General features: G+C 44.1%; 1 protein-coding gene across 2 annotated transcripts in view; it reads right to left on the minus strand.

The window, feature by feature from the left end:
* raver2 (ribonucleoprotein, PTB-binding 2) overlaps positions 1–22,609 on the minus strand; it is a 137,322-nt gene that overhangs the window by 96,480 nt on the left and 18,233 nt on the right. For both annotated transcript variants that reach the window (XM_036978624.2, XM_036978623.2), the window contains exon 2: positions 12,702–12,768. In XM_036978624.2, the coding sequence (XP_036834519.2) occupies positions 12,702–12,768 (67 nt within the window). The remainder of the gene's footprint in view (positions 1–12,701; positions 12,769–22,609) is intronic.

Raw genomic sequence — 22,609 nt, forward strand, 5'->3', positions numbered from 1 at the left:
TTCCACCTGTCCCCAAATTAATTAAGTTGGTTCACAGTTGGTTTTGGTATTTTAACTTGCATTTCAAGACCATATCTGGTGGGGATAGACAAAATCAACATGTGCGCGATGGCGCACGTGGATGGACGGCCAGTGTAGCTAAGGTATAATGATGGTTCAACCCCAGATTTCAAAAGAAAATGACTGCACAGCACATAGGTCATATGCACCACAGAGGCTTAGTGTACATCAGAGACAAACATTCATGAAGTCGCTGATGGGACTGTGTGGGCTGAAGTCCATTTTGTGTCAAGTACAAAGCTCTGGGCCAGTTAGCTTTGAACCGTGCAGGGCTCCTCTATTACTCAGTGTCTTCATTATATGGACAGTACGGCTCACACAAAAGGCCCATTGTGTGGCCAGGATTCCCCTGCTGACCTCTTCCATTGTCATCTCGGCGGACAGTTCCGGAACGCCTCACATACCTTCGGAATTCCGAATTCCACTCCGGAGCACTCTATGGAAGCTCTATGGCTGGCCTGGATGAGGTTTTATCCAATGCCAGTGGGATGGGAGGCCAGGTAATGACCAATGATGTATATAAACCCTGGGTTGCTGTTTTAAGGACAAAATGACATGTATTTTAAGTCTTTTTATTGTTGTGGAGGCAGTAACATTAGTACGTTCTAAAAATATATGTTTAGCTCACATATTAAAATGTAAAAGTATGCATTGAGGCTTCTGTAATAAAATACATTTCTATAGCTTCCAAAATATATTTTACAACGGTGGAGGAGTTCAAAGATGGAGGTACGGTGGCTTCAAAACCGCGCCCCCTGTCAGTCGTCTAGTGCATATATAATAGATTGGTAATGATAGATGGTAACTGTTAAATTAACACCGAAACACTCCGTAACGAGGTGGTCTTATAGGGATAATCCACCCCCAGAAATAAAAATCATGAAACTCCTAGCAATTTGATGAAAGTCTATGTTATATCAGTGGGTAAAATTAAAATGATCCCCATGATTTAACTTCTAAGTGGTTCATCTTTGAAAACAGGAAATCGTGTAGTAATGCTTCATAGCTACATAGTTCTCGTCACTGGAGCTAGAGGACAACACACTATCACCAACTCCATATTCATGCCCATCATTTTGGAATGAGATGTTCCACGAGCAGGTGTACACATACTTATGGTCATGTAGTGTAGCCAGAGAGAGAGCATTGCATTGTAGGTTTTGTAGTCCACTTGAGCTGCAACAGATGCCTGGCTCTAATTTGCACTGAAGCGAGAGCAGAGTAAAGTTAACATAGGGGATAAAGAGGGAGAAATACTCTCATTCCCTAAAGAAACGGAAATCCTTACAGAGAGAGAGAGTGACACATACACATGCACGCATGCAGAGAGTCATTGCCAAACACATTTTCAGAGACACACTCTGGGCAGACAGTCAAACACTCTTACAGAGAGCTACACCCACACACACGCCATACATGTCAATTAGTGTTAATAGGAACCTAATAATCGACATACACATGTTTACATTGATGTCTGATAAAACACACCAGCAGTCCTCTCTCTCTACTGTAGCTAGCCTCCTCCAGGAAAGAGACAGGTTGAAAACCTGGAGTTTCCTTTGGAATTACTCTCTGTTGTTTTGTTCAAAGGAAACATCACACCAGCCAATTATCATTCCCAGGAATTCTCAGAAACGCCCCACTTATTTGACACGTAGGGCAAACCAAGCCGTCCGTGAGATACAGTCAGCACACAATATATTATAGTGTTTCTTTCCCATGAATTAAAAACACGGTCCAATAAAATCACCTTAAAAATCTGTATCTAAATTCCCCCAAGAGGGTGATGGAATTTACATCCCATACAATAGATACTACATCCAAATGAAACATGGTGTTGAGCTAATTCAGCATTAAGCGGGCAGACTGTACACATACTGTATATACATGCAGAGGTGTGGACTTGAGTCACATGACTTGGACTCGAGTCTGACTCAAGTAACGCATTTGATGACTTGAGACTCGACTTGATAGAAAATCAAATAACTTGAGACTTGACTTGGACTCGAAATGATCTGCCTATGTTTTGTAACAAATGTGCAAAACATCAAATCAAGAAGTATTGGTCACATACACATGGTTAGCAGATGTTATTACTAGTGTAGCGAAACGCTTGTGCTTCTAGTTCTGACAGTGCAGTAATATCTAACAATTCTAACAATTTCACAGCAACTACCTAATACACACACATTAAAGTAAAGGAATGCAATAAGAATATGTACATATAAATATACGGATGAGCAATAACAGAGCGGCATAGGCAAGATACAATAGATGGTATAAAATACAGTATATACAGTTGAAGTCGGAAGTTTACATACACTTTAGCCAAATACATTTAATTCCTGACATTTAATCCTAGTATAAATTCCCTGTAAAAATTCCCGGTCAATTTGGATCACCACTTTATTTTAAGAATGTGAAATGTCAGAATAATAGTAGAGAGAATGATTTATTGCAGCTTTTATTCCTTTCATCACATTCCCAGTGGGTCAGAAGTTTACGTACACTCAATTAGTATTTGGTAGTATTGCCTTTAAATTGTTTAACTTGGGTCAAACGTTTTGGGTAGCCTTCCACAAGCTTCCCACAACAAGTTGGGTGAATTTTGGCCCATTCCTCCTGCAGAGCTGGTGTAAACTGAGTCAGGTTTGTAGGCCTCCTTGCTCGCACAAACTTTTTCAGTTCTGCCCACAAATGTTCTATAGGATTGAGGTCAGGGCTTTGTGATGGCCAGTCCAATACCTTGACTTTGTTGACCTTAAGCCATTTTGTCACAACTTTGGAAGTATGCTTGGGGTCATTGTCCATTTGGAAGTATGCTTGGGGTCATTGTCCATTTGGAAGTATGCTTGGGGTCATTGTCCAATTGGAAGTATGCTTGGGGTCATTGTCCATTTGGAAGTATGCTTGGGGTCATTGTCCATTTGGAAGTATGCTTGGGGTCATTGTCCATTTGGAAGTATGCTTGGGGTCATTGTCCATTTGGAGGACCCATTTGGACCAAGCTTTAACTATTTTTGTTTCATCAGACCAGAGGACATTTCTCCAAAAAGTACCATCTTTGTCCCCGTGTGCAGTTGCAAACCGTAGTCTGTTTTTTTCATGGTGGTTTTGGAGCAGTGGCTTCTTCCTTGGTAAGCGGCCTTTCAGGTTATGTCGATATAGGACTAGTTTTACTGTGGATGTAGATACTTTTGTACCTGTTTCCTCCAGCATCTTCACAAGGTCCTTTGCTGTTGTTCTGGAATTGATTTGCACTTTTCGCACCAAAGTACATTCATCTCTAGGAGACAGAATGCGTCTCCTTCCTGAGCGGTATGATGGCTGCGTGGTCCCATGGTGTTTATATTAGCATACTATTGTTTGTATAGATGAACGTGGCACCTTCAGGCATTTGGAAATTGCTCCCAAGGATGAACCAGACTTGTGGAGGTCTACAATGGCTGATTTCTTTTGACTTTCCCATGATGTCAAGCAAAGAGGCACTGAGTTTGAAGGTAGGCCTTGAAATACATCCACAGGTACACCTCCAATTGACTCAAATGATGTCAATTAGCCTATCAGAAGCTTCTAAAGTCATGACATCATTTTCTGGAATTGTCCAAGCTGTTTAAAGGCACAGTCAACTTGTATGTAAACTTCTGACCACTCGAATTGTGATATAGTGAATTATAAGTGAAGTGTCGGTAAATTTTTTTGGGAAAAATGACTTGTACAATGTAGATGTCCAAACCAACTTGCCGAAACTATAGTTTGTTTAAAAAGAAATGTGTGGAGTGGTTGAAAAACAAGTTTTAATGACTCCAACCTAAGTGTATGTAAACTTCCAACTTCAACTGTACAAATGAGATGAGTACTGCAAGATATGTAAACATTATTAAAGTGGCATTATTAAAGTGGCTAGTGATCCATTTATTAAAGTGGCCAATGATTTCAAGTGTGTATGTAGGGAGCAGCCTCTCTGTGTTAGTGATGGCTGTTTAACAGTCTGATGGCCTTGAGATAGAAGCTGTTTTTCAGTCTCTCGGTCCCAGCTTTGATGCACCTGTACTGACCTCGCCTTCTGGATGATAGCGGGGTGAACAGGTAGTGGCTCAGGTGGTTGTTGTCCTTGATGATCTTTTTGGCCTTCCTGTGACATTGGGTGCTGTAGGTGTCCTGGAGGGCAGGTAGTTTTCCCCCAGTGATGTGTTGTGCAGACCGCACCACCCTCTGGTTGTGGGCGGTGCAGTTCCCGTACCAGGCGGTGATGCAGCCCGACAGGATGCTCTCAATTGTGCGTCCGTACAAGCTTGTTCTGTAAAAGTTTGTGAGAGTTTTATATGACAAGCCAAATTTCTTCAGCCTCCTGAGGTTGAAGAGGCGCTGTTGTGCCTTCTTCACCACACTGTCTGTGTGGGTGGACCATTTCAGTTTGTCTTTGATGTGTACGCCGAGGAACTACATTTTTTAGCAGTGGCTTCTTCCTTGCTGAGTGGCCTTTCAGGTTATATCGATATAGGACTCATTTGACTATGGATATAGATAATTTTGTATGGCGGCTGCGTGGTCCCATGGTGTTTATACTTGCGTACTATTGTTTGTACAGATGAACGTGGTACCTTCAGGCATTTGGAAATTGCTCCCAAGGATGAACCAGACTTGTGGAGGTCTACAATTAGTAGACCCACTGGAATTGTGATACAGTGAATTATAAGTAAAATAATCTGTCTGTAAACAATTGTTGGAAAAATTACGTGTGTCATCCACAAAGTAGATGTCCTAACCGACTTGCCAAAACTATAGTTTGTTAACAAGAAATTTGTAGAGTGGTTGAAAAACCAGTTTTAATGACTCCAACCTAAGTGTATGTAAACTTCCGACTTCAACTGTATTTATTCAATTAAAAATCATTATTTCTAACCTTGTCAACATTTTGACTATATTTCCTATTCATTTTGAAACTCATTTCATGTATGTTTCCATGGAAAAAAAGTATATTTCTAAGTGACCCCAAACTTTTGAAAGGTAGTGTACACTGCTACCATCTAGTGGCCAAAATCTAAATTGCGCCTGGGCTAGAATAATACATTATGGCCTTTCTCTTGCATTTCAAATATGTTTTTTAATTAAAAAAATATATATTTACCAGTTCTAATGTGATATATTCTACTGCATTAATTTCACATTTCCACAAACTTCAAAGTGTTTCCTTTCAAATGGTATCAAGAATATGCATATCCTTACCTCGGGTGCTTAGCTACAGGCAGTTAGATTTAGGTATGTAATTTTAGGTGAAAACTGGAAAAAAAAAGTTGGATCCTGTAGGTTGTAATGACAGGCTACATTGCGCAGCGATTGTGCATGCATGCATAGGTGGGGGGAGGGGGGGTCACGGGTTTTGAACCACTGCTTTTTGGGGACCAGGTCCAGGTCATTTGAAAACCACTGAGCTAGCAGACTGATTGCTGATTTGCTGTAGATCGGGTGCAGCGCAAACGTCAATTTGTAGAGAGAGAATATTGCCATAAATATGTGTGGCGGCTTTTAGATTGTTTTTGTTCTGTAAACTCATTTTCTAATTCCATTGAGAGAAAAAGACCAACATTCAGCTTCAATGTTTCAGAAGAGATTGTCACTATATATATGTTTAAAGCAACTGCTGGGATTGTTTGCATTAAATAATCATTACTAAAATGAATTATTATACTGTACAATAATATACAGTACCAGTCAGTAGTTTGGACACACCTACTCATTCAAGGGTTTTTCTTTATTTTTACTATTTTCTAAATTGTAGAATAATAGAGAAGACATCACGACTATGAAATAACACATATGGAATCGTGGTAACCAAAAAAGTGTTACATTTGTTTTATATTTAAGATTCTTCAAAGTAGCCACCCTTTGCCTTGATGACAGCTTTGCACACTCTTGGCATTCTCTCAACCAGCTTCATGAGGAATGGAATGCATTTCAATTAAAAGTTAATTTGTGGAATTGTTGTGAGGTAGGGGTGGTATACAGAAGACAGCTCTATTTGGTAAAAGACCAAGTCCATATTATGGCAAGAACAGATCAAATAAGCAGAGAGAAACAACAGTTAATCATTGCTTTAAGATAAGAAGGTCAGTCAATCCGGAAAATTTCAAGAACTTTGAAAGTTTCTTCAAGTGCAGTCGCAAAAACCATCAAGCGCTATGATCAAACTGGCTCTCATGAGGACCGCCACAGGAAAGGAAGACCCAGAGTTACCTCTGATGCAGAGGATAAGTTCATTAGAGCTAGCTATCTTAACATACCTAATGCATTGTGTACTTAACTAGCTAGCTAGCTTAACATACCTTGCTGGCTCCTCGTTGAAGATGCTCTCATCTCTCCATCCATGATCTGAGGTGACAGACAATCGTTGGGACCACTCGAAAAATAATAATTGACTATCGGTAATTCAGAGCATAGTGGCAGCTGAAGTCAGTGGCTGTGTGGTGGTGGTTGGGGAGACGGTGATTGACAGGGGGAAAGATTACAGTGTAACTGTCATGTACTGTCATGTTGTGTCTTGTCTCTGTCCTTTCCCTTCACCCTGTCTCCCTCTGCTGGTCGTTGTTAGGTTACCTTTTCTCCCCCGCTTTCCCCCAGCTGTTCCTTGTCTCCTCTAACTACCCATTCACCCCGTTTCCCACCTGTTCCCTTTTTCCCTCTGATTAGGTCCCTATATCTCTCTCTGTTTCTGTTCCTGTCCTTGTCGGATTCTTGTTGGTTGTGTTTCATGCCTGAGCCAGACTATCGCCATGTTTGCTGTAACCTTGTCCTGTCCTGTCGGAATCTGCCGGTCTATCTGAGCCTACCTATGTTTGGTTATTAAAGAAGCTCTGTTTAAGTTAGTTCGCTTTTGGGTCCTCATTCACTCACCATAACAGAAGAATCCGACCAAGAATGGACCCAGCGACTTCGGATCCTCTCCACTCAGCCGTCGGGATCCAGGGAGCGATGCTAGGCAGACACGAGCAGGAAGTGTCTGCTGCTCGACATGCCGTTGAGACCCTGGCCACCCAAGTCTCCAACCTCACAGAACAGGGTCACCATCTCCGCCTCGATCCACCGGCCACTTCCAGGGCTTTCGAATCTCCGGAGCCCAGAATCAATAACCCGCCGTGTTACTCTGGGGAGCCCACTGAATGCCGCTCGTTCCTCACCCAGTGTGATATTGTGTTTTCTCTCCAGCCCAACACTTACTCCAGGAGCACTGCTCGTGTCGCCTACGTCATATCTCTCCTTATTGGACGGGCTCGTGAGTGGGGCACGGCAATCTGGGAGGCAAGGGCTGAGTGTACTAACCAGTATCAAGACTTTAAGGAGGAGATGATACGGGTTTTTGATCAATCTGTTTTTGGGGAGGAGGCTTCCAGGGCCCTGTCTTCCCTATGTCAAGGCAATCGATCCATAACAGACTACTCTATTGAGTTTCGCACTCTTGCTGTCTCCAGTGGCTGGAACGAGCCGGCCTTGCTCGCTCGTCTTCTGGAGGGTTTCCGCGCAGAGGTAAAGGATGAGATTCTCTCCCGGGAGGTTCCTTCCAGCGTGGATTCCTTGATTGAACTCGCTATTCGCATTGAGCGACGGGTTGATCTTCGTCACCGAGCTCGTGGAAAGGAGCTCGCGCTCTCCGTCGCCTCCCTCTCCGCATCACTACCATCTTCCTCTGCCGGCTCGGGTGCTGAGCCCATGCAGCTGGGAGGTATCCGCATCTCGACTAAGGAGAGGGAACGGAGAATCACCAACCGCCTCTGTCTCTATTGCGGTTCCGCTGGTCATTTTGTCACTTCATGTCCAGTAAAAGGCCAGAGCTCGTCAGTAAGCGGAGGGCTACTGGTGAGCGCTACTACTCCTGTCTCTCCTTCAAGATCCTGCACTACCTTGTCGGTCCATCTACGCTGGACCGGTTCGTCAGCTTCCTGCAGTGCCTTAATAGACTCTGGGGCGGAGGGCTGTTTTATGGACGAGACCTGGGCTCGGGAACATGACATTCCTCTCAGACAGTTAAAGGAGCCCACGGCCTTGTTCGCCCTGGATGGTAGTCCTCTCCCCAGGATTCAGCGTGAGACGCTACCTTTAACCCTCACTGTTTCTGGTAATCATAGTGAAACCATTTCTTTTTTAATTTTTCGTTCACCTTTTACACCTGTTGTTTTGGGCCATCCCTGGCTAGTTTGTCATAATCCTTCCATTAATTGGTCTAGTAATTCTATCCTCTCCTGGAACGTCTCTTGTCATGTGAAATGTTTAATGTCTGCTATCCCTCCTGTTTCCTCTGTCTCTTCTTCACAGGAGGAGCCTGGTGATTTGACAGGGGTGCCGGAGGAATATCACGATCTGCGCACGGTGTTCAGTCGGTCCAGGGCCACCTCTCTTCCTCCACACCGGTCGTATGATTGTAGTATTGATCTCCTTCCGGGAACCACCCCCCCCCCCCGGGGTAGACTATACTCTCTGTCGGCTCCCGAACGTAAGGCTCTCGAAGATTATTTGTCTGTAGCTCTTGACGCCGGTACCATAGTCCCCTCCTCCTCTCCCGCCGGAGCGGGGGTTTTTTTTGTCAAGAAGAAGGACGGGTCTCTGCGCCCCTGCATAGATTATCGAGGGCTGAATGACATAACAGTGAAGAATCGTTATCCGCTTCCTCTTATGTCTTCAGCCTTCGAGATCCTGCAGGGAGCCAGGTTTTTCACTAAGTTGGACCTTCGTAACGCTTACCATCTCGTGCGCATCAGGGAGGGGGACGAGTGGAAGACGGCGTTTAACACTCCGTTAGGGCACTTTGAATACCGGGTTCTTCCTTTCGGCCTCGCTAACGCTCCAGCTGTCTTTCAGGCATTAGTCAATGATGTCCTGAGAGACATGCTGAACATCTTTGTTTTCGTTTACCTTGACGATATCCTGATTTTTTCACCGTCACTCCAGATTCATGTTCAGCACGTTCGACGTGTCCTCCAGCGCCTTTTAGAGAATTGTCTTTTTGTGAAGGCTGAGAAGTGCACTTTTCATGCCTCCTCCGTCACATTTCTCGGTTCTGTTATTTCCGCTGAAGGCATTAAGATGGATCCCGCTAAGGTCCAAGCTGTCATTGATTGGCCCGTCCCTAAGTCACGCGTCGAGCTGCAGCGCTTTCTCGGCTTCGCGAACTTCTATCGTCGTTTCATCCGTAATTTCGGTCAGGTGGCAGCTCCTCTCACAGCCCTTACTTCTGTCAAGACGTGCTTTAAGTGGTCCGTTTCCACCCAGGGAGCTTTTGATCTCCTCAAGAATCGTTTTACATCCGCTCCTATCCTTGTTACACCTGACGTCTCTAGACAGTTCGTTGTCGAGGTTGACGCGTCAGAGGTGGGCGTGGGAGCCATCCTTTCTCAGCGCTCCCTCTCTGACGACAAGGTCCACCCATGCGCGTATTTTTCTCATCGCCTGTCGGCGTCGGAACGTAACTATGATGTGGGTAACCGCGAACTGCTCGCCATCCGGTTAGCCCTAGGCGAATGGCGACAGTGGTTGGAGGGGGCGACCGTTGCTTTTGTCGTTTGGACTGACCATAGGAACCTTGAGTACATCCGTTCTGCCAAACGACTTAATGCGCGTCAGGCGCGTTGGGCGCTGTTTTTCGCTCGTTTCGAGTTTGTGATTTCTTATCGTCCGGGCTCTAAGAACACCAAGCCTGATGCTTTGTCTCGTCTCTTCAGTTCTTCAGTAGCCTCCACTGACCCCGAGGGGATTCTCCCTGAGGGGCGTGTTGTCGGGTTGACTGTCTGGGGAATTGAGAGGCAGGTAAAACAAGCGCTCACTCACACTCCGTCGCCGCGCGCTTGTCCTAGGAACCTTCTTTTCGTTCCCGTTCCTACTCGTCTGGCCGTTCTTCAGTGGGCTCACTCTGCCAAGTTAGCCGGCCACCCTGGCGTTCGGGGTACGCTTGCTTCCATTCGCCAGCGTTTTTGGTGGCCCACCCGGGAGCATGACACGCGTCGTTTCGTGGCTGCTTGTTCGGTCTGCGCGCAGACTAAGTCCGGTAACTCTCCTCCTGCCGGCCGTCTCAGGCCGCTTCCTATTCCCTCTCGACCGTGGTCTCACATCGCCTTAGATTTTGTCACCGGACTGCCTTCGTCAGCGGGGAAGACTGTTATTCTTACGGTTGTCGATAGGTTCTCTAAGGCGGCTCATTTCATTCCCCTTGCTAAGCTTCCTTCTGCTAAAGAGACGGCACAAATCATCATCGAGAATGTTTTCAGAATTCATGGCCTTCCGTCAGACGTCGTTTCGGACAGAGGTCCGCAATTCACGTCTCAATTTTGGAGGGAGTTTTGCCGTTTGATTGGGGCTTCCGTCAGTCTCTCTTCCGGCTTTCACCCCCAGTCTAACGGTCAAGCAGAACGGGCCAATCAGACTATTGGTCGCATCTTACGCAGTCTTTCTTTTCGTAACCCTGCGTCTTGGTCAGAACAGCTCCCCTGGGCAGAATACGCCCACAACTCGCTTCCTTCGTCTGCGACCGGGCTATCTCCTTTTCAGAGTAGCCTCGGGTACCAGCCTCCGCTGTTCTCATCTCAGTTCGCCGAGTCCAGCGTCCCCTCCGCTCAGGCTTTTGTCCAACGTTGCGAGCGCACCTGGAAGAGGGTCAGGTCTGCACTTTGCCGTTATAGGACGCAGACTGTGAGGGCTGCTAATAAGCGTAGAACTAAGAGTCCTAGATATTGTCGCGGTCAGAGAGTTTGGCTCTCCACTCAGAACCTTCCCCTTAAGACGGCTTCTCGCAAGTTGACCCCGCGGTTCATTGGTCCGTTCCGTATTTCTCGGGTCATTAATCCTGTCGCAGTTCGACTTCTTCTTCCGCGATACCTTCGTCGCGTCCACCCGGTCTTCCATGTCTCCTGCATCAAGCCCGTCCTTCGCGCCCCCGCTCGTCTTCCCCCCCCCCCCCCCCATCCTTGTCGAGGGCGCACCCATCTACAGGGTCCGTAGAATTTTGGACATGCGTCCTCGGGGCCGTGGTCACCAGTACCTCGTAGATTGGGAGGGGTACGGTCCTGAGGAGAGGAGTTGGGTTCCCTCTCGGGACGTGCTGGACCGTGCGCTGATCGAGGATTTCCTCCGTTGCCGCCAGGTTTCCTCCTCGAGTGCGCCAGGAGGCGCTCGGTGAGTGGGGGGGTACTGTCATGTACTGTCATGTTGTGTCTTGTCTCTGTCCTTTCCCTTCACCCTGTCTCCCTCTGCTGGTCGTTGTTAGGTTACCTTTTCTCCCCCGCTTTCCCCCAGCTGTTCCTTGTCTCCTCTAACTACCCATTCACCCCGTTTCCCACCTGTTCCCTTTTTCCCTCTGATTAGGTCCCTATATCTCTCTCTGTTTCTGTTCCTGTCCTTGTCGGATTCTTGTTTGTTGTGTTTCATGCCTGAGCCAGACTATCGTCATGTTTGCTGTAACCTTGTCCTGTCCTGTCGGAATCTGCCGGTCTATCTGAGCCTACCTATGTTTGGTTATTAAAGAAGCTCTGTTTAAGTTAGTTCGCTTTTGGGTCCTCATTCACTCACCATAACAGTAACACCTGCTAATCAGGTTTGGAGTAACATGCCTCCCTCTCACATGCCCTGTGGTGTGCCTACTGCTCGGTCAGCTAGCCTGGGATACTTAGAACACACACAATCATCCTGACTTCTGTGATAGACAAAAGTGTGTGTGGTACAAACATGAGCATGTGTGTGCGCTAGACAGCCCGCATGTGTGTAAGAGGGGGGGAAATATCTAAAAGATTAATAACAGAGTTAAAATGCTGTCAGATCTACTCTGTGATCGACTCGCTGTGTCTGAAGTCAAAGATTACTGATCTTGACAATACTGGTCCTGGCCTCAGAGACAACACCAGATAATAGATATGCTACTGTGCTGCTGTGGCATGGTATTTGATAGAAAACCCACTCTCTCTCTCTCTCTCTCTTCCCTCCTCTCACTGGCAATCTCTTTGAAGCTCCCCCAATTTAAATGAGATTTGATTCAAAATAGTTCTTACTCCATCTTTTAATTCAAAACGGCGATCATAACAATTCCACTGACGCATTAAGTTCTGCAACTAGCTACCTTCTCTAAAAGAGCTAGGCTATTCAAAGCATGTACCTCTATTGATGAGAGGAGAGAGAGAGACAGAGAGAGAGAGAGAGCGAGAGAGAGAGAGAGAGAGAGAGAAGCGGAGCTCTCAAAATATCACCAAGGGATCCGTATTAAGACAATTAAATACAGTTTAAAAAAAATGTATAGAGTCTCCGACATTCTTTATATACTTCTACTGGTATGTCAGAACCCATCCTACCTTGACACAACGGTCTGTTGGACTAATTAACAGTGTGACATGAGCTGTGGATAAGGCCGTTTCTCATTAAGCTCTCATCAGCAATTAAACAGCATTAACCTTTAGTGCCCCCCACCTCAGCCACAACATCTCAGCTGTTTGCAGATCTGTGTTTCAAAAGGTTTTTGAGTTTGGCTCTCCCTCTCGCTCTACTCTAAATACAGCCATTCCCTCTAACCAGGAAAAGAGAAAAGGACTGGACAGACATGGTGGGGTTGTTCTGTGAACTGAAGAGAATGGTGATGGTTTGGAGAAGTGGGGGGTGGTTTGGTTTACCTGTCCCTTTGGTGCGGTCCACAAAGCAGTACTTGAGCTCGTATTCTCTCAGAATCTCATGGACCTCCTGCAGAGAGAGAGAGAGAGGGAGGGGGAAAGAGTGAGAATGAAGGGAGGGAGTGAGAGAGAGAGAGAGAGAGGGGGAAAGAGTGAGAAGGAAGGGAGGGAGTGAGAGAGAGAGAGAGAGAGAGAGAGAGAGAGGGAGAGTGAGAGAGAGAGAGAGAGAGAGAGAGAGAGGGAGAGAGGGAAGGGGGGAGAGAGCGAGAGAGAGAGAGAGAGCGAGAAAGAGAGAAGGGAGGGAGGGAGTGGGAGAGTGAGAGAGAGAGAGAGGGGGGGAGTGAGAGAGTGAGAGCGAGAGAGAAAGAGAAGGGAGGGAGGGAGAGTGAGAGAGAGATAGAGAGAGAGAGAGAGAGAGAGAGATAGAGAGAAAGAGAGAAGGGAGGGAGTGAGAGAGAGAGAGAGAGAGAGAGAGAGAGAGAGAGGGAGAGTGAGAGAGAGAGAGAGAGAGAGAGAGGGAGAGTGAGAGAGAGAGAGAGGGAGAGAGTGAAGGGGGGAGAGAGCGAGAGAGAGAGAGAGAGCGAGAAAGAGAGAGAGAGAAGGGAGGGAGAGAGTGAGAGAGAGAGAGAGAGAGAGAGAGAGAGAGAGAGAGAGAGAGAGAGGGAGAGTGAGAGAGAGAGAGAGAGAGAGAGAGAGAGAGAGAGAGAGAGAGAGAGAGAGAGAGTGTGTGTTTATACAGCAGGAATCTTTGAAACACAGAACACACTAACGTCACTGTTGTCCAATGAGCTAAATCTTTTCTTTTACATTTATTTTCTTCTCCAGATATACTTTCAGAAGTCTTTGATGGAAGGTCTCCCTATTGTAATTATTTAATGATTGGGAAATTAGATCAAGCATATCCTGTTGAAGAGCTGAATAGCTTTTTGGGCTCTTTATTGAGAAAACATGTAGTTAACACTCACAGGGGAGATACATCCCCAAAACATATTAATACAAATATTAAGATACTAAAGACTTTTTCTTTTTACAGCCAAATGTCACCCGGCCCTCTGATTCATCCACACATTTAACTTATTTAGACTATTTAGTCATTTAGAAGAGGCTCTTATCCAAAGTGACTTACAGTCAGTGCATACTACCAACCAACCCAACAGCCCATACAACATGGATCATCCGCTAGATTCAGCCGCGGGCCGATTTTTTTTTGTTCAGCGCGTTGTCGGGGGGCCGGAAAATAATTTAAAACAATGTTTAGACTGCAAGAAGCCAAAACAGATATATTTGACTAAAACATGATCCGTTCAAACCCTGCTTACATTTGTATATGATCACGTCTCCCTATTATGTGTGGGAATACTTGTGAACAGATTTCCTAAATCTGGTTGGGTTGGTATACAGAAGACAGCTCTATTTGGTAAAAGACCAAGTCCATATTATGGCAAGAACAGATCAAATAAACAAAGAGAAACAACAGTCCATCATTACTTTAAGATAAGAAGGTCAGGCAATCCAGAAAATGTCAAGAACTTTGAAAGTTTCTTCAAGTGCAGTCGCAAAAACCATCAAGCGCTATGATGAAACTGGCTCTCATGAGGACCGCCACAGGAAAGGAAGACCCAGAGTTACCTCTGCTGCAGAGGATAAGTTCATTAGAGTTACCAGCCTCAGACTGCAGCCCAAATAAATGCTTCACAGGGTTCACGTAACAGAAATATCTCAACATCAACTGTTCAGAGGAGACTGTGAATCAGGCCTTCGTGGTTGAATTGCTGCAAAGAAACCACTAAAGGACACCAATAATAATCATAAGAGACTTGCATGAGCCAAGAAAACAAGCAGTGGACATTAGACCGGTGGAAATCTGTCCTTTAATCTTGATGAGTTCAAATTTGAGATTTTTGGTTCCAACCGCTGTGTCTTTGTGAGACGCCGAGTAGGCGAACGGATGATATCTGCATGTGTGGTTCCCACAGTGAAGCATGGAGGAGGGGGTGAGATGGTGCTTTGCTGGTGACACTGTCAGTGATTTATTTAGAATTCAAGGCACACTTAACCAGCATGGCTACCACAGCATTCTGCAGCGATACGCCATCCCATCTGTTTTGCGCTTAGTGGGACTATCATCTGTTTTTTAACAGGACCTCCAGGCTGTGTAAGGGCTATTTGACCAAGAAGGAGAGTGATGGCGTGCTGCATCAGATGACCTGGCCTCCACAATCACCTGACCTCAACCCAAACTTTTGACTGGTACTGTATACAAAACAAAAATATAAACGCAACATGTAAAGTGTTGGTCCCATGTTTCATGAGCTGAAATAAAAGATACCAGAAATGTTCCACACGAACAAAAAGCTTATTTCTCTCAAATGTTGTGCACAAATTTGTTTACATCCCTCTTAGTGAGCATTTCTCCTTTGCCAATATAATTTATCCACCTGACTTGTGTAGCATATCAAGAAGCTGATTAAACAGCATGACCATTACACAGGTGAACCTTGTCCTGGGGACAATAAAAGGCCACACTAAAACGTGCAGTTTTGTCACACAACACAATGCCACAGATCCAAATCAAATGTTATTTGTCACATGCGCTGAATACAACAGACCTTACCATGAAATGCTTACTTACAAGCCCTTAACCCACAATGCAGTTCAAGAAATAGAGTTGAGAAAAAATATACTAAATAAACTGTCGTGACGTGACTATCATTAATGTGATGACGGCTATTTATCAAATAATTACCTACCACGTTTAACTATTACTCGATTAAATTAATCATGTAACAATTAACTCATTAGGAATTTGGGGCACCACGGGAATAGTTCTTGAACGAGTTACTATCTCCCAACTTAAACTCTAAAGATATTGTAAATACTGTATCTCTTACATCAGTAACAGTCAATTATTAATTATTATCTCATCAGTCTCATTCTGAACGTTGTTTACTTCGTAAATCTGCACGATCCCGAATCTAAGTGATGAATCAGCGATACACAAATTGGTTTAATTATTTAGTTAGAAAATAAATAATCACACAGAAATACATAAACACACGCACACACACACACGGTATAGGTTATTGATTACTGACATAACGCAATGAAAACAGTCCCTAGAGGACTAACCCGATATGATGGCTTGTTACACAATGGAAAAAGGATGGGGAAGGATAAAGAGCAGGTAAGATAAAGTGAGTGACTTATCCTACATACATTTGGAAACTACGCTCACCATAAACACGAATATTTAGCACCCTAACAACCTCTCATTCGGATTAGATATGCAACATATATTTACACGTAGATGTCTTTCTCTGTCATCTCTCTGTTGAAACCACTCGATCAGGCTATGGCGAGTAGATCAATGTAAGTCTCTGGTTGTGCTTCTTTGTCTTAGAGTGCTCGTTAGAATGGATACATCAGAGGTGTACCACCTGGTGGTGAGAGGGATCTGTTCTTCCCTCCCGTCTTTGGTCAATTGTCCGAGACTGCTTTACACGCAGAGCTGCAGACATGGCATGTTTTGGTCTAGTTTTCACCTTCTTCACTCGTCGAGAGTTTCAGAGGGTCTTACTATTTTCTTGCAGTTTTAACCATTTCAACGTGTGGACCACGTCCTCACGTTCTCTAGTCTGTGTTTAAATTCTCAGGGAGTCCTTTTCAGCACTCTGGCCTTGGGGGGCGTTCCATCCTGTTGACACGTTTGTGCTCACGTGGGCGTGGTTACTGACTGGGCCTAGGATTATATGAAAAGCCATTATCCCGTTTAGAAGGCTAAAATCACATTTCTATCCTCACAAAAGTATTGTTATACTTAATCATTTATTTTGTACAACACTTAGATGCAAACCTGATAACTGGGACTGCACGCACAGTGAGGCAAAGACTTTTGGAGGATGGCCTGGTGTCAAGAAGGGCAGCAAAGAAGCCACTTCTCTCCAGGAAAAACATCAGGGACAGACTGATATTCTGCAAAAGGTACAGGGATTGGACTGCTGAGGACTGGGGTAAAGTCATTTTCTCTGATGAATCCCTTTTCTGATTGTTTGGGGCATCTGGAAAAAAGCTGAAGAAGACAAGGTGAGCGCTACCATCAGTCCTGTGTCATGCCAACAGTAAAGCATCCTGAGACCATTCATGTGTGGGGTTGCTTCTCAGCCAAGGGAGTGGGCTCACTTACAATTTTGCCTAAGAACACAGCCATGAATAAAGAATGGTACCAACACATCCTTCGAGAGCAGCTTCTCCCAACCATCCAGGAACAGTTTGGTGACGAACAATGACTTTTCCAGCATGATGGAGCACCTTGCCATAAGGCAAAAGTGATAACTAAGTGGCTCGGGGAACAAAACATCAATATTTTGGCTTACTTGTTGTGTGTATGTACTGACATGTGACCTACTTGTTGTGTGTATGTACTGACATGTGACTTACTGGTTGTGTGTATGTACTGACATGTGACTTACTGGTTGTGTGTATGTACTGACATGTGACCTACTGGTTGTGTGTATGTACTGACATGTGACCTACTTGTTGTGTGTATGTACTGAGATGTGACTTACTGGTTGTGTGTATGTACTGACATGTGACCTACTTGTTGTGTATGTACTGAGATGTGACTTACTGGTTGTGTGTATGTACTGACATGTGACCTACTTGTTGTGTGTATGTACTGACATGTGACCTACTTGTTGTGTGTATGTACTGACATGTGACCTGCTTGTGTGTGTGTACTGCAATGTGACCTACGTGTTGTGTGTATGTACTGACATGTGACTTACTTGTTGTGTTTATGTACTGACATGTGACCTACTTGTTGTGTTTATGTACTGACATGTGACCTACTTGTTGTGTTTATGTACTGACATGTGACCTACTTGTGTGTGTGTACTGCAATGTGACCTACGTGTTGTTTGTATGTACTGACGTGACTTACTTGTTGTGTTTATGTACTGACATGTGACTTACTGGTTGTGTGTATGTACTGACATGTGCCCTACTTGATGTGTATGTACTGAGATGTGACTTACTGGTTGTGTGTATGTACTGACATGTGACTTACTTGTTGTGTGTATGTACTGACATGTGACTTACTTGATGTGTGTATGTACTGACATGTGACCTACTTGTTGTGTGTATGTACTGACATGTGACTTACTTGTTGTGTGTATGTACTGACATGTGACTTACTTGATGTGTGTATGTACTGACATGTGACCTACTTGTTGTGTATGTACTGAGATGTGACTTACTGGTTGTGTGTATGTACTGACATGTGACTTACTGGTTGTGTGTATGAACTGACATGTGACTTACTGGTTGTGTGTATGTACTGACATGTGACCTACTGGTTGTGTGTATGTACTGACATGTGACCTACTTGTTGTGTGTATGTACTGAGATGTGACTTACTGGTTGTGTGTATGTACTGACATGTGACCTACTTGTTGTGTATGTACTGAGATGTGACTTACTGGTTGTGTGTATGTACTGACATGTGACCTACTTGTTGTGTGTATGTACTGACATGTGACCTACTTGTTGTGTGTATGTACTGACATGTGACCTGCTTGTGTGTGTGTACTGCAATGTGACCTACGTGTTGTGTGTATGTACTGACATGTGACTTACTTGTTGTGTTTATGTACTGACATGTGACCTACTTGTTGTGTTTATGTACTGACATGTGACCTACTTGTTGTGTTTATGTACTGACATGTGACCTACTTGTGTGTGTGTACTGCAATGTGACCTACGTGTTGTTTGTATGTACTGACATGTGACTTACTTGTTGTGTTTATGTACTGACATGTGACTTACTGGTTGTGTGTATGTACTGACATGGGACCTACTTGATGTGTATGTACTGAGATGTGACTTACTGGTTGTGTGTATGTACTGACATGTGACTTACTTGTTGTGTGTATGTACTGACATGTGACTTACTTGATGTGTATGTACTGAGATGTGACTTACTGGTTGTGTGTATGTACTGACATGTGACTTACTTGTTGTGTGTATGTACTGACATGTGACTTACTTGATGTGTGTATGTACTGACATGTGACCTACTTGTTGTGTGTATGTACTGACATGTGACCTACTTGTGTGTATGTACTGACATGTGACTTACTTGTTGTGTGTATGTACTGACATGTGACCTACTTGTTGTGTGTATGTACTGACATGTGACTTACTTGTTGTGTGTATGTACTGACATGTGACCTACTTTTTGTGTGTGTACTGACATGTGACCTACTTGTGTGTATGTACTGACATGTGACTCACATGTTGTGTGTATGTACTGACATGTGACTTACTTGTTGTGTGTATGTACTGAGATGTGACTTACTTGTTGTGTGTATGTACTGACATGTGACCTACTTTTTGTGTGTGTACTGACATGTGACCTACTTGTGTGTGTATGTACTGACATGTGACTCACATGTTGTGTGTATGTACTGACATGTGACTTACTTGTTGTGTGTATGTACTGACATGTGACTTACTTGTTGTGTGTATGTACTGACATGTGACCTACTTGTGTGTATGTACTGACATGTGACTCACTTGTTGTGTGTATGTACTGACATGTGACTTACTTGTTGTGTGTATGTACTGACATGTGACTTACTTGTTGTGTGTATGTACTGACATGTGACCTACTTGTGTGTATGTACTGACATGTGACTTACTTGTGTGTGTATGTACTGAGATGTGACTTACTGGTTGTGTGTATGTACTGACATGTGACTTACTTGTTGTGTGTATGTACTGACATGTGACTTACTTGTGTGTGTATGTACTGACATGTGACTTACTTGTTGTGTGTATGTACTGACATGTGACTTACTTGTTGTGTGTGTGTACTGACATGTATGTGTAACTGATAGATGCGCACACACACACACTTACATACACTAACACACACACCCATTATTATTCTTTAGTTACATAGTTTTTTTGTGTCTGTAAATTCATCTGTCTTTAGTTGTAGTTTTTTTATATACACTGAACAAAAATATAAATGCAACATGCTACAACTTCAAAGATTTTACCGAGTTACAGTTCATATAATGAAATCAGTCAATTTAAATAAATTCATTAGGCCCTAATCTATAGACACATGACTGGGAATACAGATATGCATCTTCTGGTCACTGATACCTTAAAAAATAATTATGGGTGCGCTTCAGAAAACCAGTCAGTATCTGGTGTGACCACCAAATTACCCTACCTCATGCAGAGCAACACATCTCCTTCTCATAGTTGATCAGGTTGTTGATTGTGGCTATATAATGTTGTCCCACTCCTCTTCAATGGCTGAGTGAAGTTACTGGATATTGGAACTGGAAATCGCTGTTGTACATGTCGATCCAGAGCATCCCAAACATGCTCAATGGGTGACATGTCTGGTGAGTAAGCAGGCCATGGATGAACTGAGAGAGTTTTCAGCTTACAGAAATGGTGTACAGATTCTTTCCACATAGGGCTGTGCATTATTATGCTGAACTACAGTTGAAGTCGGAAGTTTACATACACCTTAGCCAAATACATTTAAACTCAGTTTTTCACAATTCCTGACATTTAATCCTAGTAAAAAATTACCTGTCTTGGGTCAGTTAGGATCACCATTTTATTTTAAGAATGTGAAATGTCAGAATAATAGTAGAGAGAAATGTAGTCTGACTTTTTTATGGCGGTTTTGGATCAGTGGCTTCTTCCTTGCTGAGCGGCCTTTCAGGTTATGTCGATACAGGACTTTTGTACCTGTTTCCTCCAGAATCTTCACAAGGTCCTTTGCTGTTGTTCTGGGATTGATTCGCACTTTTCGCACCAAAGTACGTTCATCTCTAGGAGACAGAACGCGTCTCCTTCCTGAGCGGTATGATGGCTGCGTGGTCCCATGGTGTTTATACTTGCATATTATTGTTTGTACAGATGAACTTGGCGTTTGGAAATTGCTCCCAAGGATGAACCAGACTTGTGGAGGTCTACAATTTTTATTCTGAGGTCTTGGCTGATTTCTTTTGATTTTCCCATGATGTCAAGCAAAGAGGCACTGAGTTTGAAGGTAGGCCTTGAAATACATCCACAGGTAGGCTAAATAAAAGTAAAATAAAATAAAAAAGGCTAGTTGAGAACAAGTTCTCATTTGCAACTGCGACCTGGCCAAGACAAAGCAGAGCAGTTTGACACATACAACAACATGGAGTTACACACATACAGTAGAAAAAAAGTATATATACAGTGAGTGCAAATTAGGTAAAATAAGGGAGTTAAGGCAATAAATAGGCCATGGTGGCGAAGTAATTACAATATAGCAATTAAACACTGGAATGGTAGATGTGCAGAAGATGAATGTGCAAGTAGAGATACTGGGGTGCAAAGGAGCAATATAAATAAATAAATACATTATGGGGATGAGGTAGTTGGGTGGGCTGTTTACAGATGGGCTATGTACAGGTGCAGTGATCTGTGAGCTGCTTTGACAGCTGGTGCTTAAAACTAGTGAGGGAGATATGAGTCTCCAGCTTCAGTGATGTTTGCAGTTCGTTCCAGTCATTGGCAGCAGAGAACTGGAAAGAAAGGCAGCCAAAGGAGGAATTGGTTTTGGGGGTGACCAGTGAGATATACCTGCTGGAGCGAGTGCTACGAGTGGATGCTGCTATAGTGACCAGTGAGCTGAGATAAGGCGGGGCTTTACCTAGCAAAGACTTGTAGATGACCTGGAGCCAGTGGGTTTGGCGACGAGTATGAAGCGAGGGCCAGCCAACAAGGGCGTACAGGTCGCGTGGGTAGTATATGGGGCTTTGGTGACAAAACAGATGGCATTGTGATAGACTGCATCCAATTTGTTGAGAAGAGTGATGGAGGCTATTTTATAAATGACATCGCCAAAGTCGAGGATCAGTAGGATGGTCAGTTTTACGAGGGTATGTTTGGCAGCATGAGTGAAGGATGCTTAGTTGCGAAATAGGAAGCCGATTCTAGATTTAATTTTGGATTGGATAAGCTTAATGTGAGACTGGCAGGAGAGTTTACAGTCAAACCAGACCACTAGGTATTTGTAGTTATCCACAATTGACACAAATTATGTCAATTACCCTAAAGAAGCTTCTAAAGCCATGACATCATTTTCTGGATTTTTCCAAGCTGTTTAAAGGCACAGTCAACTTAGTGTATGTAAACTTCTGACCCACTGAAATTGTGATACAGTGAATTATAAGTGAAATAATCATTGGAAAACTTACTTGTGTCATGAACAAGGTAGATGTCCTAACCGACTTGCCAATACTGTAGTTTGTTAACAAGAAATTTGTGGAGTTTTAATGACTCCAACCTAAGTGTATGTAAACTTCTGACTTCAACTGTATGAGGTGAAGGTGGCGGAAGAATGGCAAGACAATGGGCCTCGGGATCTCAGATATGGTATCTCTGCATTCCAATGGCCATTGATTAAATGCATTTGTGTTAGTTGTCCAAAGTTTATGCATGCCCATACCCTAACCTCACCGGCACCATTACGCACCAGCCGTATGTCGGGATTCATCTGTGAAGAGCACACTTCTCCAGCATATCAGTGGTCATCAAAGGTGAGCATTTGCCCACTGAAGTCGGTTACAACACCGAACTGCAGTCAGGTCAAGAACCTGGTGAGCACGACGATCACGCAGATGAGCTTTCCAGAGATGGTTTCTGACAGTTCGTGCAGAAATTCTTCAGTTGTGCAAACCATCAGTTTCATCAGCTGTCTGGGTGACTCGTTTCAAACGATCCCGCAGGTGATGAAGCCGGATGTGGAGGTCTTGGACTGGCGTGGTTACACGTGGTCTGCGGTTGTGATGCCGGTTGGATGTACTGCCGTATTCTCTAAAATGATGTTGGAGGCGGCTTATGGTAGAGAA

The sequence above is a fragment of the Oncorhynchus mykiss genome, chromosome 5 (genome assembly GCF_057628025.1).
Source record: "Oncorhynchus mykiss isolate SJ-2025 chromosome 5, ASM5762802v1, whole genome shotgun sequence".
In the NCBI taxonomy this organism is placed as follows: Eukaryota; Metazoa; Chordata; class Actinopteri; order Salmoniformes; family Salmonidae; genus Oncorhynchus; species Oncorhynchus mykiss.